At 44.4% G+C, this 19,231-nt stretch overlaps 1 protein-coding gene across 1 annotated transcript in view; it reads right to left on the bottom strand.

The window, feature by feature from the left end:
• Positions 1-263: 263 nt before the first annotated feature.
• LOC104546875 (nance-Horan syndrome protein-like) overlaps positions 264-19,231 on the bottom strand; it is a gene marked incomplete at its 5' end in the record, with an annotated part of 21,603 nt that continues 2,635 nt past the window's right edge. Inside the window, 7 exon segments of the mRNA XM_010192380.1 lie at positions 264-693; positions 695-874; positions 1,585-1,711; positions 2,221-5,178; positions 6,435-6,566; positions 9,827-10,019; positions 12,213-12,275. Coding sequence (XP_010190682.1) covers positions 264-693; positions 695-874; positions 1,585-1,711; positions 2,221-5,178; positions 6,435-6,566; positions 9,827-10,019; positions 12,213-12,275 — 4,083 coding nt within the window.

Raw genomic sequence — 19,231 nt, 5'->3', positions numbered from 1 at the left:
GAAACCAAATGAAACCAAAAGAAAACAGAATAGACATAGCATATCTTCTTCCTTTTAGAAAATGTAACATAATAAATAGCTACAGCTGTAGTCCTCTGTTTCCCCAGTGTCTTACAAACACAAACACATTTAAGCATCAATATTGCCCTGCATTTTTTTTCTCTCTTTTTTTTTTTTTTGACCGCTACAGCATTGGCCTCTTATATTCACATCCTTACAGAGCCCGAGTGGTGTTGGCAGCCTGATCCTGGCACCTGCGCAGTCTACGTTGAGCTCTGAGAAGACCGATCATCATGGGGGCTGCCATCCGAGTTCTCCGTCTCTCCTTCGGAGATGGCCTGCATCGGTGTGTTGTACAGCCTGCAGCGCACGCTGTACCGGCTGCTGCTGGCTGCTGGAGGTGCCCGTGAGCGCCCAACTCTTGAAGATGCCGACATGGGAAAGCTCTTGGAGGAGAATCCTTCTGCGTTGACCCTGGGGGAGCAGGGGGAGAGTGGGGACAATGCATCAGGGCTTGTCATGGCGGGAGACTCCTCCAGGCTTTGAGGGGCATCCACCGTCAGCTCTCCGGGGGACTTGGGCAAAATAGGACTCTTCAGAATTTCTGTGGCGGACATCCTGTAGCTGGAATCGGACCGGCTGCCCTTTTTAAGAAGCAGTAGTTTAAACTCCTCATTGGATGTGTTGGACTTATATGAGCCCGGGGGACCTCTGACTGCTTATAGGAGTGCCCATGCTGCCGGCCAGTGGCACATTGCTGGCAGGCAGTGTGCTGCTGGCAGGGGGCTGGCTGCTAGCCCCAGACGAAGCTCTCAATCTGTTTCTTACAGAAAGATCTCCAGAATCCTTTCTCCCAAGAACTTTCCTTTTTGATCTGTAAAAACACAACGAAACACTCCTTCATACATTATCTTTGTAGAGTAACACTTAATGCTGGTCTAGAGTTTCACAGATTGACCATGCTTTCACATTAGCTTGAGTTCTCATAATCCCTCTATCAAATACTGGAGGCTAGCAGCAACTGATTGCACTTTAAGCCATGATAGCTCTTGTGCAATGAGTGAGGCACTAAGCCACTCTTCCAAAACGAAGTATGTCCAACTAGCTCTTTATAAAGACAACAACGCATACAGAGTCTTATGTAATAATAATACTCAGCATAACCTATTCAATTTCAGAAATCTGTAATTTCAGTTGTCATCACAAATTTCAACTGAATACAGAATACTCTAAAATTAAAGATATGTCTTCTCATCATTCTTACTAAAACGACTTACTCACCAGAACAGAGCTGGTGGGCAGAAGGCAGGAACCACTGCAGCTAGTTTTCTTTGGAGACACATATGTTTGTTAGAAAGAATGGCCTGACATTGTTATCTGTGAAGTGAAGATACTTAGAGTGTACAGCAGACCATAATAAATCATATTTTAAAAGCTGCCTTTTAGAAAACTAAACTCAATAAACTAAAGAAGGTAGTTTCAGGACAAGACTTAACCATCAAATAGCCATCCTGCAGCTACTGCTAGTGGGCAACTGTGCAGGGCTGCAAGTTACCATTCCCCATTGCCACAAGGTTAGGTCACCTGTGAATGACTGCAAACAGATCCTCGGTAGTGCGGGGTTTGTTTGGAGACACAAAGACATCCTCAGCGTCAGCCTGCAGCTCCTCACTCAGTGGAGACACGATGGACTCGTCGCTTGGAGAAGACTCTTAAACAAGGAAAGAAGCCATGCTGTGAGTTAGACCATGTCGTGCTTTGCAGCAGCACCGCTAATGCAAGGCAGCAGCTCGGTTCACAACCAAGTGGCCGATACTACCATATAGACTTCATCCTCTGATCTAAACACCATGTACATTGCATGTTGGAGCCTATGGACTGGACACCACCAGTGCCTGAAATCAGGATCTCCCATTTACTGTACAGCTGTGATAATAAGGCTCCTCTGTACCCTGGGTTATTGTTCTTCCCTTTTCTGTTTTCAGCTGAAATGTAGCACAGGGGAGGAAATCAATATCAGAGAAATGGACTCTGAATACACTGAAAAAGCATAAAATATTTTTTGGGCTGGCTGGCCAGCTAACAGATCAGAGGGCTCTGTGCTTAAGCCTACAGAGGCACGCTGATTTGCATCTACAGCCCACATTGCTCAACGCTTTTTGACTCCAGCACTAGTCACATCCAAAGCCACATGATTGGGTATATCACAGAAAAACTGACCTTTCAGTGAAGGCTCATCTGCGCCGCCCACTGTCTCGTCCACCCTGCCGTCATCAGAGGCACTTTTGGTTGGGATACCTGATGCGATATCATTTTCCTGCATGCAGCTAGCTTCGCCAAGTGAATTCACTGCTGCCGTCTCCACTTCATAGCCGATATTCCCAGGCACGTGGTGGCTTACATCGGGTTGGTGCTTAAGATGATCGCTGATGGCTGCTCCCTCCACCTGAGCTGGGCTTTCACCTGCAGGCCCAGCTTCCAGTCTCCCCTCGCTGCCTGCAGAGAGCTCTTGCTGAGCCTGCACTTGCTGAAGGTCATGCTCTGTTTCTGCTCCCTGGCTGGGTTTCTTTGCTTCGTCATCACCTGTGAGGACAACTGAGCCCTTCTGAAACCCATCTGCAGATATGGCACATGTCTGATTCAGAGCACTTTCTGGGAAGCGCTCAGTGGCCAGGTGTGTTTGGTCCTTCCTGGGTTTGATTTCAACCAGACTCATGGTGGCTGAAGTTACAGCTTCTCGCTCACAGCTATTCTGCCCACTGAAAGAGGAGCTTTTCTCTAATGGCGGCTTTCCAGGGCCCGCTTCTGCTGGGGAAGCATCAATGTATGACATTATGGCCTCCTCCGTGGAGTACTGGCGTGATACTGGTTTCTTAGCTAAGAGTGGCCTCATTTTGCCTGGATAAACATCAGTCACCATCAAGGCGGACTCCTGTATGCAAAGCAGGTCTGGAGTGCTGCCTTTCTGTTTCCCTCCTTCAGGCTTGTTGACTGCTCGGAGGTGGACAGACTTGAGAACAGAGGGCGTGATGGCAAGGGCGGAGGGAGGGCTGGCATGCAGGGCTTCCCCGACCGCGCTCTGCTTGCTGTGGCTGAAGGCATGCAGCTGGTGCCTGTGAGCGAAGGGCTTGCTCAAGACGTTGTGAAGAGCACTTAGGTCGAGGTGAGTAGGAGGTATAATTGGAAGTTCGAGGTCTTTGCTCACTGAGGCGGTGCCATCTTTTGAGAGTGGCTGCTGCAGTGACGACTTCCTCTCCGGTACTTTCGGTTTCCTCTTGCTCCCCCCTGGAGACAAGGGTCCCGAAAAGAAAGCAGTTGGAAAAGAAGAGGTGGGTGTCTCTGACTGACTGGAGTACCCGCTGGAGGGTGATGCTAAACCCGCCAGCTTCTCGGGGGAGGCCAGCTTAAACTCATTATCGACGGAGGGGAGGGATGGGGTGGTGGCTCGTGACCCGGACTGGGATGTCTGGGATTCAGAGCTCTCTGGTGACTTGATGCACTCTATGACTGTAGTACCCGTAGCGGTGCTTGAATTGGACAAGGACCTGTAAGGATCACTGGATTTCAAGTCGTTCAGAAGCCAGAGGTCTGCATAGTGAGGTTGTTCAGCACCTTCGTCTTTAAAGGAGGGGATATCGGCAGTATCGAATGGAGTGTCCTTTAACCCGCCATCACCCTGGTTTGCCCAGGGAAGCTCCTGCTTGGCTGGCTGATTGAGGCCTTCCACTCGGGAGGGAGTGTTTGAAAACTCAAGGGGCAGCTTCATCTCCCTGGCGGTGTGAGAGACGTGCTGCCCACCACCAGTCTTTGGTTCTTTCTTATCATGAAGGTCGGTGCTGCTCTCCGATTTCCTCAAAGATGAGCTGCGTTTTGGTGGGGCTGGCTTTGCCTTTGGTTTCTTCAGCGAGATGCTCTGCCGTCCCTGCCTCCTGTAGCTCACGCACTCCTGCCAGGCACAGTCAGCCAGGCTGGAGGTCATGCTCCCCATCTGGCCACTCTCGGAGCCCGCGGCTGCATAGTTGCAAATATAGCTTTTATTACCCTTGAGACCACAGTCAAAGTGCATGGAGGTATAGTATCCTTCGGTATCCACAGAAAAGTGTGAGCTAGTGTCTGCCTTGTCAGAGGGGCTCTTTTCGAGGAAGCTGTCATAGGTGGCCATGCTGGTGAAGCTGGGGCACCCAAGGCTGTCGGCCTTCGGGCGCTCAGGGCTGAAGTCCTGGCGGCAGGAGGCATCGTGGCGATGGTGCAGGTAGTTCCACTCGCTGTCGCTTGTGTTGCTATTGTTGGGGTCATCCAGTAAATCCACCACAGTGGAGGTGAAGGAGCTTGCCCTGTGGCCCCTGACCTTGTCCGTGTGGTCACCAAACTGCTCCGTGATGAAGACATTGGAGTCCTCATTGGTGTTGGGAGCAGTGTTGAGTGACAGCTCAGAGTCACAGTGTGAAGAGCCTGTCAGCGGAGGAGAGGCAGCAGGAGGAATGGTTTCAGACGTCTGGGAGGGACATGTGGAGCTGCTCCCACTCCAGTTGCCACTGGAGGACTGGTGGTCATCTTTCTGGTCCATGTGGCTGCTGAGCAGGACTCCTGCTGTGGAGATAGAATGAATGGGGCTCCCGAAGGTGTCTGAGTTGGACGAAATCTCGCAGCTGCCCGAATCAGCCATCCTTGACAGCCGCGACCTTCCCCTCTCACCGATGCTGTGTTCAGGGCTGTGCAGGTGCTGAGGACAAGTTAACTCAATGGGCTGGCACTCTTGTGAACCCTGCTTGCTCAAGACCTCCTTCCCCTTTTTTGGGATCCTCTCCTGGCCAGCTAAGAAGTGCTCTGCTTCATACCCTGCGCTCTTGGTAGTGGCATCCTGATGGCCCTCGCTGGCCCGGGCACCCTCGCGAGGAAGGCTGCGTGAGCGGATGCGGTTGCTTACAGCGGCTGCAAAGACGGCATCCCCGTTGTCTGCCAGCACCAAGATGTTGCCGGCAGAGTGGGAGAGGGAGGCGACAACGCTTTGCCCCCTTTGGGCGCGGATCCGCCGCCGGGAGGGAGCAGCTATCAGGATTTCTTCCGTCTGGCACTCTGAGTCCCGGGTCCCCGACCTCCTGCTGCCGGAGCCGGAGAAGTCCGGGTTTGTGTGCACAATCACATTGCGCTCTCTCGCCACCGGTGACTCGTCTGAATCTAGGACACATGGAAAGCCAGGTGAGTGGGAGACAGCTCCACATTTCCTGACGCGAGACGACCCGCGGAGCAACCCAAGAAGCATTATCTGCTGTATTCTTTCTTTTTGAATCTTGCTGAGCATTAGGCCAAATTTAATTTTGCTATAAGGAGTATATATCATCCCAGTGAGGTGGGGAAATTCTCCTAGTCCTGCAATGTGATCTCAGCTCTCCTATTTCTGCAATGTGATCTCACGCAGAGCTGATCTTGCTGTGGTAAATATTAAGATAAATATTAAGTTTTCGGTTTTGTCACTCTATTTCAACTAGTTGAAGGCATTTTTTAGGAGTGGCTGCTGGACAAAACACTCAGTGAGCTTCTAAAAATAACTCAAGTTTGACTACCTGTCTGTCCAGAATTTCCATTATCTGCTTCTTTACTACCAAGAATATTTGCAAGGCAACAGGATCTTCTTTTCATAGGTTCTCTGGTTGCTTATTCCCTATGATAAACACATTCCTTCTGCTTCCCATCAGGTTTCATGGCAACAGACCGAGATACCAGAGCCCTCTTCAGGTGCAGATGAACATTAAGAAGTAATGATCCTGTTAGCTTCATTTTGGGTTAATACCAATTTTGCACTAGTTTGCCCTCAGCAGAGTCACTCCTAATTTACTGAGGACAAAAAGTGAGGTAAGCCACTCGATTTCAGGCAAATATCCTTGGTAATAAAGAATGAAAGGAAGGAATCAAGGATGATCGTGACAAATAAAAGGAATGTTTAGCAAAGTTTTCCGTAGGGTACCAGCAGCTGTCCCTAAGGCGGATATCCAACTGCTCATCTGAGTGAGTTAGCCGGCTGCTGTGACAGCTCACTATCACTTTGCTGAGCAACATCTGTCAGTTCTTTACCTTAAGCTCCCCTCACGCAAGAAAAAACTTTCACTTAATCTAGTTACTTTTTATGCACATAACTATGGGTTCGTAACAGAAATAAAATGGAAAAAAAAAAGAACTGATTAACATTTACACGATAAGAGCTGGACACGTACATCTATATTACTCGGTAAGGCCTCCAGTCTGTCAAGGCCATATGGAGTAATATAGCTTTGCTTACTGTAGTAAATCAAAAAAACAAACCACATCATTCCCAAACTCCACAAGCATTTATACTTCCGAGGTTTCGTTTCTTTGGAAGGCTGGCTACCAGCTCATATTTCTGCAATTAAGTTGGTTAGAAAGCTATCTACGGAAGATTTGTATTTATACTACACCTATTTCTTGTTGCACTCTTCTGGGGATGCCAGAGATGGTTTTCCTCCTCCTCAACTTTCGTCTTCGCTGTAGTACAGATTGTGAATGAACAAGAGAGCAGCGTATACTAGCCTCTCTGTCAAAACCAACTCCTGCAACCCATAAATAGGTCTCATTAGCCTTTAGAAATAGTAAACAAATTTTCATGGCTGGAACACAGTGGAGGTATGTGAGCTTGGATTAAGCCTGTGAATAAACATAAGGGAGCCCTTATGTAGCTCTTATGTAAATTATATCACAGTATATCACAGTTTTACATCTAATTCCAGCTCCCTCTCAGCAGCCTGGTCTGCCAAAAATAACAGAAGGAGTAAAAAAAAAAAAAAAAAAAAAAAGAAACGGAAATCAGGAAGGAAAATAGAGTTGAGAGCTCTTGGTAACAAGGCATCTTTCTTATAGCTATTTATCCATCTGTCATAGGGATAATGACAGTAACTTGTCTGCAAAGAGTAATCTGTTCAGCTGTAGCCTGACTTATTTTAAGCAACTAAGCGTAAGAAAACAATTTAAGGTTATAATGCCATATTGCAGTAGTTGGGCACTTCTTAGGAGACCAATATGCCAAGGGGGCTAACATTTCAAAAAGGAAGGAGACAGCTAAAATGGGGCCAAGTCCCTGTGCAAGTTTAGAGAGCATTCATCGTAACGATGACACATGACCAAAGATGATATAAATGGGCAGTGGCTATTTACTTGCACGAATCAGTAAGTGGCCTGATTTTCCCAAGTGCTCAGCACATGGTGGAATGCACAGGAGACCACTCTGGGCATGGGGTCATGCAGTTGATCAAGATCCTCAGTTTGGATTTAGGGGCCCAAGTTCTTTGGCTTATTTATTTATAACCAAATTCATACAGAACAAGTGAGAATTCCTCATTTTCTTTATGTTTCCATGGCACTAGCACAGAGAAGTGTAATTCACTTTGTTTTTTACACTGTGTTGTCAAAATAAAGTTAAATGGAGGCCCATCAGAAGACCAGTGCCCATCTGCACTGGGTTTCTGCAAAACTGTACACTCATGCTCTCTAAAGTTGATGCAGGACAGGTTCGAAAAAATGTGCCAGGTCCATAAAAACACTAATATAAGGATTGCTGGTACAGTGGTTTGTAATCTTAAGAAAAACGAACAAACTAAACCAAACAAAAGGAAAAAAAAATCCTGATAAGAAGATCTATTTTAATAGCGTATAATTATAGAAAACATAATTATACACAGACATACACGTACATATTACACTACATAACAATGTAAAACATTAAAAAGTAACTTTCTTGTAAAAGTTCTTCTTGAAATCTACTACAGTGAAATAGAGGCTTCAGACAGATGTCCTGTAACCACCAATGCCCCTGGAATAAGCAGAGGAAGAACTTTCTTTAATATGGAACAAAAGTGCCGTAAACTCCAACAACAGTCATTTTCAAAAAAGTGAACATTTCTCAGGGTTGGGAGAAGCTTAAAAAGCAAAAAAAGAGAACTGAAAGCAAACTCTTTGAAACAAAAAAAATCAATCAGCATCACTGCCAGTTTTCCAGCAACTGTGAGTTAGCCGAACATGCTCTGTGTGCCAGATGCACGGGGGTCATCTCCGAGAGGAAAGTGGAAGAGGGTATATCCTCCCCGTGACGCATACAAATTATTCCCATTAGTGCTAATGAGAATGATACACATAAACATCCAGAAGATTACATACCATTCTTGATCTGTAAAACTGATCAGTGGAAATTTGGTTCCAATGTATGGCGGGTGGAGTCTAGGCAAAAATGTCTATTACTGGAAAAGTTAACATTGGTCCCAAATCCAACTCTCCTCTGAACTGCATTAGGTGACATTAGCCACGTTGGAAAGCCTACACCTGTTAGGGTCCTACAGAATCTAGAAAGAGCATCATTTTAACACCAGCTTTACCTCATGAAAACGTGCCACACTATCTGTGACTTTCTGCAGGGGTTTCTATCGGCAGTGCCCAAACCTGTGGCCTCAACCAGTCTCCAGCCCAGCAGGTCCTATGCGAGCAGCTCTGCCAGCCAGCTGCCTTCCCTCCTGTGGGGCCCTGGAAGCACGGTCTCGGTGGTGGGGACACCCGCTCCTGGCTACCATTACCTCAGGCAAGCAGAGCTGGTGGCACCGAGCTGCGCCACCTCTGCTGCCAGGGTGAAGGGGAACAGGGACTGCATTGCCACCACCAGCAGGATTCATGCAGCAGTGAAGCACATAAAGATTTGTCACCGTGATGCTGTATGAGAGACATGCTGCAAGCCCAAAAGCCCAGAGCCCCTTGGTTGGCAAGTGGGGAGCAAATACTCGGGGCTGGAGCTGGGCTGTGGGCATACAGCCCTGCTTGATGCTGTGGTGAACCCCACAGCCCATCTTGCAGGAAGGCTGGGTACCACTGATAGACACAGGAAAGAGCAATGGGATGTGAGGGGCTGTGACCTCCCCCCCTAGCCCACCAGCTACTGGGAAAAAAATAGAATTAAATACAAATATTTTCTCTGGGGAATGAAGACTAACTTAAGGCTCCCTGCCTTTTTCCTGATTGTTTATATTGAAGTCTATAACTGTGGAAGCCCATTTTATGCTTTGACATTAATCAAAACTTGATGCGAAATATTATTGAGGAAAACTCAGATCAACTTTATGTTTACCATAGCCCTCTGGAAGGAGAGAAAAAGAAAAAGAAAGCGAAAAACAGCCTGATTTTTTATTCTGCAAATAAGTCATCTATCACATTTAATAAGTGATATACCTGCAGCTTCTATAAATAAACTCTTCTTCAATATAGCCAAATGCATCCAAATGTTATATAAGTAAAAGAAAATGCCATTACTATACCTTCAGCATAGCTGCATGTAAAGAGATCTCAGAGAGATGGTTTGCATGCTACACAGTCATGCCTTGCATGTTTAAAGCACTGCAAATAGTAGCCTACATTCTCTAGTTTCTCTTCTCCTGCTACACATGATAATCATATGATTAATTTTGGTGGCTTTCTGGATTATTTCAGTCAGCTACATTCAAAAAGTTATGTGAGGTCTTTGTAAATAGATAACTGTAGGTTATATACACAACAAAAGTACATTGTTTATACTGGAAACCAGTGTTACGTTACACTGTATAACACAACTCTGAAAATATGGGCCAAATTAATCCTAGATGCAGCTTCAGTGACTCCAGTGGCCATGCATGAGGGATGAATTTAGCCCACCGTCTTCCAGAAACTAAATCCTCAAGCTAGGGTCTTTGGCCCTAGACTGCACAATCCCATGACTTCAAATAAATTAAACAAAATAAGTACTTGTCCTCCCTTGAACCATGCAATAAAGACAAAAAGAAATAGAAGAGATTTGTACCAGTGACATTGATGGGGATAATGCAAGAAGAAATCACTTGGGCATCTTGTTTCATTTTCTCCTCTGGAGTTGGGAGAGGTAGTGCTTTACTCCAATTGGTTTGTTTATCCAGTGTAGAAGGGATATTATGTATTGGATTTTTCGGCCTCTGCCCTAACATGACATCTGTATCTTCGTCCTCTGGTGGATGGGACTGCAAATGAATACATTCAAAATCAGTGTCTCCCACTCAGGCACACAAGGCTAATTTTGAAACAAAGCAGACACACAGATCAGAAATCAATCACAGGGATGCAAGGAGGAATCGTTCTAGCTAAGACACACAGCATAATCCAGTCTCCAACAGAAAAATAACATCCTGGTAATGGGAGAAAAATACCTCAACATACTGGAATTCAGCGTATTTACAGTGACATTTACAGGACATCTCCTCCATCAGAGGGGGCATGGGCAGCCATTGCAAGTGTGCCCTCAGTTACCCTTATTTGCATCTGTAGCCTTTTGAACACCTGAGTCTGCTGATTACTAGCAAGGACTGACTCCATATAACCATTCATTTGAGGATAAGCATCAGAAAGCCCAAAGTTTCAAAAAAGACCCTTTCATACTTCAGGAAACCATTTGCATTTAATTTTTACAACCTCCGACCATGAGCAGACAGAAGTCACAGCCATCCAGCAGCTACGTGGTGAGAAGCAGCAGGTGTTAACAGTGCCAGGGAGGGGGGACAGTGGCCGTAGAGAAGAGTAGCCACCACCAGAAGAAATTGAAAGGGTTATTTAGAAACCATGCACATGTCTACAACATGCTACGAGAAGCGATAAATACAGAAGATACAGAAATGGAGAGAAAAGTAAACTGTGTGGAAGAAACACAGTTTGTTTTCTTTTGGAAGAAATAACAAATCCTCCAACACCACTGTCTTGCAAAGTCGCTATAATTTTACCTAGTAAAACATAAATAAATTATGTGCATTTTCATGCGCTGGCTACCAACTTGGTTTGGGGGTCTCTTTGTTTAGGGGGGGGGAAAAAAAGTTTTCATTTTGTTTGGAAGGGATGGATAGACGAAACACTTACCTTTTTCTGCCTAATTTCCCTGCCTTTTTCCATTAATACATTCTTCTATAAGCTGTGACAATTCTTCGACCAGCCCAGGACGTCCATCTGCCTCTCAGTTTTTAAAAATGAAGCACAATCCCTTTCAGGCTGGCTTTCTCTTCAGTTCTGAATTCCCAGCTGCTTAACTACCAGCCTTCCCCCTCATGCCTGCTGTTTACACTTCATTTGCCAGTTTTAGTTTCAGTAGCAAACATGGTGAGGATAAAATACTGCTCTCCAGCTCCTTGCTGAGTGTTGAACACCGCAGGATCACGCCCGGTCTGCCATTGTATTTCTGCCACTCCTCTGCCCAGGCTCCTCACAAATCCTGGGGAAATTAACCATCTCAGGCTTCCCAAACAGCATTTACGCCCGGCCCCAAGACCATTTAAGATCTTAACTCGACAGCTACTATTTAAACTGTTGGAGGGCACTTACTTACCTCGCCAGCGTCACCTCTTGCAGCACCCCCAGGCCCAAGACACACGCTTCCTCCTCCCGCCCGCAGAAAACCCCCTTTTCCCACGTTGGATCTCAGTCAAACATTGCAGCCTTCTTTCTGCCTGCAGCTTTTGTGCCGATCCCCGGCAGACGTGAATAGCTCGTATAAACTTCAAGCACAAAAGACTTTGTTTCCTAGGTAACTCACCCCCCAAAAAAAAAGTTTGATGCATGCATGCGAAAAAACCCAAACCCTCACACACACGCACGGACACACGGACACCCACACACGCAGACACAGACACACACAGAGGCTGCATTTGTTGCCGATTCCTCCCCTGGATGACAATGAAGCGCTGGACAAAGCAGGCGAAGTGACCCTGGCTGCCAGAGCTCCTCCTCTCCAAACAGTGGCATCACCAAATGGCCAGAGAATAAATGCCTGCTGTCGTGCTGGCATTGCCCAAACAGTTTATTACCATTTAAAAAAAAAAAAAAAGAAAAAAAAAAGGAAGAAAAAAGGCTGTTCTGCAAAAACACTGCAAAAGATTGAAATGCAATCACTAACGCTACCAAGTCTGTCCTGGTTCAGGCCTTTCAAAGGAGGCGATAGCAGCAGGTGGCCTTGTGGCCACGAGCTCCTGAAACCCATCCAAGGTGAAGAATGAAAGCAGCGAGTGAAAAAAAGTAATTATTGTGTCTTACAGACATGAGAAAAACAGAAGAGGCTTCTTTTAGCACAGTAAAGTTAGCAAGGGAAAAGCAAGCAAGAGGAAGGGTTAGGTTCTGGAAGGGAGAAGAGTGAGACAGGGCTGTTAGTTGAGGATTGCTTGTTTTTCCAGTACCTTTCTACTCCAGGGGGTCATGTGGCAACACTCAATTGGGGAGGGCGAACGGGTGCTGTTAAACTATAAATGTGAAATGTGAAAAAAAAAAAAAAATTAAAATTAAAAACATACACAAAACGTTTCTGGTAAAATCACATCATTTTTGTCTGGACGTATTAGCATGAGAGGCAAAACAAGCTGAGATTTCCACTCTATTTCCTACTGATGGGTTTGTTTCCCAGAACAACTACTTCTTTACAAAATGCAGCTCAAGCAACTGTGCCCACAGAGTGGTTTGGAACCCTGTGAAGTCTGGGCTGATATTGCTTACTCAGATTAGACAAAACTGCAGTGATATTGGCTCAACCTCCCTGTACCAACATGCTTAAATTGTCCCAAGAATCCCTTACATTGATTTGGTAACTCAAACTGTGTACTGCCTAGAGCTGAAGCAGTGCAAGATACTTATCCCATTACATTATAAATTATCTATTTCATAATATAAATGATTTTTTTCTGCATGAAGTATTTAAGCAATTGACATAAATAATACTGGTCCTGAAGGTGATTTATCAAATACATTGATTGCTAAAGTTTTCTGATGTTATCATTACATTTCTAAGGCTGAGGTCATTACATCAGGGTGACAACGGCCAATTGGCTTTTTGTCACTATTTATAACACTTGAAAGGGCATATAGAGATGCCCACAATGTCTCGCCAAATTCCTGCACCTCTGAAATCCTCCTCTGGTGGAAACTCTGGTTTGTTTGTTGCAATGTCCTGTTTTCAAAACCAAGGAGTAAAGGATGACTTCTTTTGGAATAGAAAATAAAACAAAAAAGGAGATAAAGAAAACAGGTCTGCTGATCACACTGGGAAGCTCTAGCACATGTTCCTTGGTGGAGGTTATTATCTGCATTAGTTAGCAGACCTGTCGAATAATCCTATGAATGTTTTTCCTCCCAGTCATAATCAACATTGCCATGATGGATGAACGACAAATCCCAGGCTCAAAGACTCTACATTATATGGTCTCCTTTTGAGGGAAAATAAATAAATAAGTAAATAAATAAATACATGCTGTGCTGAGTCTCAAAAGACCTAAGTGCAGTTAACAGGATCAAGGTTTGACCTGAAATCTATCTTCCCTGTGGAAGATGTCTGGAAGGGTTGAGACAGGGGGAAACAAATGCTGCTGAGGTGACAAGAGTTCAGGATATTAAAATCTTTGCAATGTCTCACAAGGGCCTATGATGGTCCTAGTCAGCGCACAAGGAGAAGAGGACAGGAGGGACCTCTTGGCCTGAGCTACATGCACAAGCTGCTCAGAGGCAAACCTCCCCAGGAGAAACTGCAGGACCTCAGCTTTGGCCTTGGATAAAGTAGTGTGGGCTACAGCCAACACAAGCAATGTCTGGCCATCCATCTGTCTGTCCAGTTGGTGCAGGGCTTTCTTGCCTTCCCCACGTGCTGCTCTCCCTGAGACTTCTGAGAAAACACCCATCCAGTTACATGTACCCATGGCCATCATTTGATATGTCCCGGTTCCCTGTTTAAGCACTGCAGGACAAACTTCCTAGGTAGGTTCCTACCATGAAGAGGAATGACAGAAATGGAGGTGACCAGCAAAATTTCAGCTCCTGCTGTCACAGCAGTGGCCCTGAGAAAGATGGTGCCACCACTACCTCACCAAGAGGTCCTGAGATCACCTGCTGCCTGTTCCTGCATGGTGCCAGGCAGCAGCTGGGATATAGCAGCAGCCTCAACATTTCAACACCTCCACACTGGGAGAGAGGGAGTTGCTGCTCTTCAACTGTTCTCATTCACTCAGAAGACCGGAATATCTCTAAATGTCCTGAGTAAACACATAATTAAGCAAGAAATTATTATTATATACCCAAAGCTGTTCTGGTCTGATGGGCAAAGCTGCAGTTAGGCAGTTTTCAATGTGAATTTCTTTTGTGTGGGTGTGCTTGGCAAACAGCAACGGTGATAATAAATCTGTTAAATACAAAGCCAGAATACTTTAAATAGGCATTTTTCTTTAATGGGCTAAGATTGCTTTGAAACCAAGCTGGTGCATAATTGCTTGAATAGGGATTTATTCTGCAGTCACTGGCAAATGCGAGCATCTTTATTTTCTGAGCTATCCCATCAACTTCACTTGCAGAGGTGCTGTTGTGCTTGTGAAACTGCTTTGCAGTAAAAATCCTGGTTGCACACGCACGTGATCTGATTTTTTGGTGCTCCGTGTCTCTTCAATATGAAAGTCTTGGGTTTCTGTGCACTACAGCAAAAAAGTCAGGTGTCCAAGTCTGAACGAGTCAACAAGGCTTCCCTATAGGAAGAGCCTAGAGTTACTTGCAGGTACCTAAGTCAGGACACACCATTCACTCTTTTAGTGAATAAAAATCTTAAAACCCATCAGTGCAGTGACAAAGAAGCAATTTACCAGTCGACAGCCTTGCCAGACTAGCAATTTATGGGCCTGCCTCATTTATGATCCCAGAGCTGGGATTTGGAGGAGGAAATGAATGGGTCAATAACTGGACAAAAATGCCACTTCAGCCCCTCTTCTGTTTTCCATCCCCCAAAGCTTTGAGATGCCACTGTTGTTTGGAGTCTTCAAGATATAAGGCAAGACTAGTGCAAGAAGAATCATTTGCATTAAATCAGGTACTGAGCCTGCCTTACCTATAGAGTTAGCATTATAGGAGATGCTGGGATTTCAAAGTTAGTGCACAGGGCACACTGAACATGAGGTGAGGGGGAAAACACAAACTCAAGAATAAAGAACTAATTTTTCTTCAGGTCTTGAGAATGCTAAAGCCTCATCAAGAGCATTTACCCTCAACATCTTTGTCAAATTTAGGCACGGTGGAGTTGATTCCTTCCCCCTCATCTGTGTTTGACCATGTAGGCAAGGTGTTACCTTGAAGGACATGGGAGAGCCTGCTTCTTCACTGACTCACAGGAGTTCAGGAAAATGCTATTGATTTACATGGTGGAAAAATTAAAGGACGGTAAAAGAAGAGATACTAATAAAAGGTTAGCAGCTTTCCAGTGTTTTCAGAGCACAGTTGACCAAATTAGGAATTAACATTCATACCTATACAGCAGCTTCCTTATGCAGTCAACTGATGCCTAAGAAAAAACAACAGAGATACTTCTGACCATGCTATTTCTGCTGCAGAACACAGCCCTGCTCACCTGCTTGCTCCCAATGTTAATATTTCCATATGTTTCATTGTCCTCGAGTTTTTGTTTTATCTGCTTGTGGGTGTTTTCTTTTCTTTTGGAGCGTCACAAATGCAATCTGTTAAAGCACTGACAATCCTTTAATGATTAATGTACTGCTCCAATGTTTTGACAAGGTAAAGACAAAAATAAGACGTGTTTTCTGACAGAAGTCATACCACGCATGGCATTCCAGCAGATGAAGGTACAAAATAATCATCCCACGATACAGGGTAGTAGGCATTAGGCTCATTGAACAAATAGTGCTATAGAAGTTCATCCTGACAAATAATGCCAGGCAGGTTTTATTTCTAAAGCTACAGGCAGGATTTGCACACAAAAAGTGCATAGCTCAACTCATGCCTGGCCCTTAACTCATTTTTTTACTGAGGCTTCATATGGCTCCAGCACAAAACTGTGAAAGTTAGTACATTCAGCTGTGTTTCCTTTTGCTGTACAACGCATGCTAAGGCAGATCTTGGGGAATATTGTTGAAATGGCAGGAAGATGGAATAAAATTACCTGATGCATTATTTTCTCTTCACATTTGCTCTAGCTGAGGTCTCAGTGAGAGGTAAAGCCTGGCTGGAAAACAACCTCCTGCTTCTTGTCTCTTAGATTTCTGCTCAGATTATAAATATGAAAAAGCTGACACTGAACTTTGTGCAATTGTGTGAATTTCCAAATATTATGAGTCCCTTGCTCCATCTCCCTTTTTTTATTATAACAGCTGTGCCACAAGCGGTTTGAGAAAGTGTGGTCCCATGACATTCTGAACTTGAACACTGAGATTTCAGAGCCTGGCTGGCTGGACTTTGGGAAACCAGAGGAAAAAAAATGCAGAGAAAATGAAAGAGCAGGCTGAAATGCAGTTGGAATGACACAGCATCTTCACACTCAGTGACTGGCCTCAGCAGTGCTGCAGGCAGGGTTGTCATGGGAACATGTGTAAGGAATATTTCCCTCATTTCCCCAAGTCCATACCTTCCATGTACTATCCTCAGATTATTGTTTTGAGGTTTTTTTTCTTCATTGGCAAAAATGCCTGAATGAATGATACTTATAAATGTGTTGAGTTGTATAGTTCTGTGTAGAGACAGACTAAGTATGCTAGAGTTTCTCAGCTTTAAAAATGAATGACTGGGATGGACAGGAAAGTAAAATCATGTCTGAAAAACCAGGAGGGGCATGAAGAAAGGGAATGAGGAAGCAGTGCTCACTGTTTCTCACAGTCTTAAGAACCAGAAGGGATGCGATAAAATTATAAGGTTTGAAAAAACCAAAAGATACGTTTTCATATAGATTGTTAAAGTAATTGTTACAGCATGATATTGAGGCCAAAGGTGTAAATTTGCTAAAAAAAATGGATTAAAGAAGTCTCAGGATCAATGCAGACAGGTTCCTCAGTGGCTATTATTCTGTGTTTCATCTCTGGCTCAGGAGCTCTGTAAACAATTTCTGTATGAAACTCAAAGGATAAATCATGGGGCAATAAACAGCATAAACCATGCCCTGTGCTTATAATCTTTCCTGAAGGATACCATTCTGGCCTTTGGGCTAGGTGGACCTTTCGTCAGACAGATCAGGGCAGTTCCTGTAATATGACTTTAGAGCTAATTCCAAACTTGTCTTGCCTGCATGCAAAAGATCCTGTGTAATTTCTAGTTTTCTGCTTCTTCTTGATGACAAAATGATCTTGTGATGGAACAGTCCAAAACATCTCTCCATACCCATTTACACTGGCATTAGTTGCTTTGAACTTGTGGCATTTTCTTCCCTGTAAAGACAGTCATGCTTAAAAGTGAATTTTCATCTGTCGTGGTTGATCTTCTCTAGCTTTATTATACAATATGCAAGATCTTTGGAAAAGCTCATGACCATCTAATGGGCAGCAATAAAAGCAACAGCCAAAACGTACAAATGTGGAAGCCTTGGCTGGTCTCAGGCATAGCTGATCTGTTTTTCTGTAGCTTTCAGTAGTGATAAGCCTCCCAGTCCTCACAGTGGTAATGTGAACATTTCTCAAATTCAAGCCACTTATTTCAGTGTTCTTATGCAAGCATTTAACTTGGATGGTCAGTTTGGAAAAGACAGATCCTGTGACTTTTAAAGATTTCCCAGGTTATTGTTGATCACTATCTGAATTTATAAGAAATGCAGAAAGGTGCTTTTACTGTTGTTTAGTATTGCTTTCACCAGCACCTTTTCAGTGCATCAGAAAAGTGGAACACAGGACAGACTGCTATGCCATGGATAAAAATTCTTGTGGGATTTAACATCTTTAGTTCATTGATGAATAGATGATACAATAGACTGGAATCAGCTATCAAACATTACCGACAGCCCCTGAAGCAGATAGGCATTTGCAGATGTCAAGAAGCTTAATCCGAAAAGGGCAGGCTAGCCAATAGCAGCATTCTCAACTTTCTCTTCTAATGATATCATTAAGTCATGAAGGGTGGCACAATATCAATTAGTTATTCATTGTTGCAGTGTCTTGTAAAAAGCTCTGATTAACCTTCTGCCAGACAGAGCATTCATGTGCAGCTTTGTCTTGCCTTGTTCCCTCTTTTAACAATTGCCTCAGGAACAAGGATTTCTCCAAGAAATGGGTCAAGGCACTTTGAAGTACTCTGGCCTTGGAGTATTTGCAATTACCAAAGCAGAACATTGCCAGATGCCTTGAAATCGATAGGATGATGACCTCCAAGCAGCTCTTGTTTGCTTCTCCTCAGGGGAACACTGAACCTGGTCAGCTTCCAAAAAAGGGCCCTGTATGGGTGGGCACAAAGTTTAATATTTTCCCTCTTGAAAAGAAAAAGGTGGACTTGCTGATAAAACCAAGACAGCTGCATTCAGCATGACTTAATTTTGCCAACTAATACAGGACTCAGAGGGTTGCTCACTATTTATTATGATTTTGTGTTTCACAGATGGAAGTAATGTCTGAAACACACTGGTTGTTTTCCAAACACAGCAAAGATTCAGGCCTTTGGCAATCGAGGATGCAGTTTCAAAAGGCATGCCTGGTTCCCCATCTGATACTAACTAAGAGACCTTTATGTTCAATACACTGCCCAAACTATCTGTAACTAGTTCTGCTCCATAACATGGGGTCACCTCTCCTTTGTCTTTCAATGACCCTACAACAGCACCAACTTTGATAATGACTTACAAACAAGAAATAGGCAAGCCTGTTTCTCCTTTCTGTCTTCCAACTCCTTTCTTTGTCGTCCCTTAACATCAGGATATATTCTTCCAGTTGAATCATAAGGCCTGCAAATTTAACCAGTTCAAAGCCTGCAGTGATGGGAATTTATCCATATAAGCAGGCAAAAAGCCAGAATAATCAAACTAATTAAAACCTTATTCTTGCTTTCAAATAGGAAACAAAACTCTTTCTATGGACTGGCTAGCTGATGTTTTGGTCCCTGGACAGGTGCTTTACACTGTGGCTCCTTCACCATTACAGTATTTCTATACGGTTAACATAATGGATTAGGATGAATGCACTTGGATTTTTAAACTATGTAGGTGACGACTCCCTAGCTACACACTTACAATATGCTCATGGGTGTAGCATCTCTGAAGATGCCAATGTCCCTGTACCTGCAGATGCAGAACAGATCTATCTCTACACTGAGGGCTGGCATTAGGCATATGCGTCACTTATGGGTCAAATCCAGGTCTGACCTTTGGAACTTAAACTGGTTTGAGGAATGCAATGGCGTTTAGCACAGGGCAGAATTTAGCTTCTATGGCACTTTCATGGGATAAAACACCCCAAGCAACAAAGGT

The sequence above is a fragment of the Mesitornis unicolor genome, unplaced genomic scaffold (genome assembly GCF_000695765.1).
Source record: "Mesitornis unicolor isolate BGI_N332 unplaced genomic scaffold, ASM69576v1 scaffold16679, whole genome shotgun sequence".
Classification (NCBI taxonomy): domain Eukaryota; kingdom Metazoa; phylum Chordata; class Aves; order Mesitornithiformes; family Mesitornithidae; genus Mesitornis; species Mesitornis unicolor.
The sequence above is the reverse complement of the archived record's forward strand: the minus strand, read 5'-3'. Positions and strand labels throughout refer to the sequence as shown.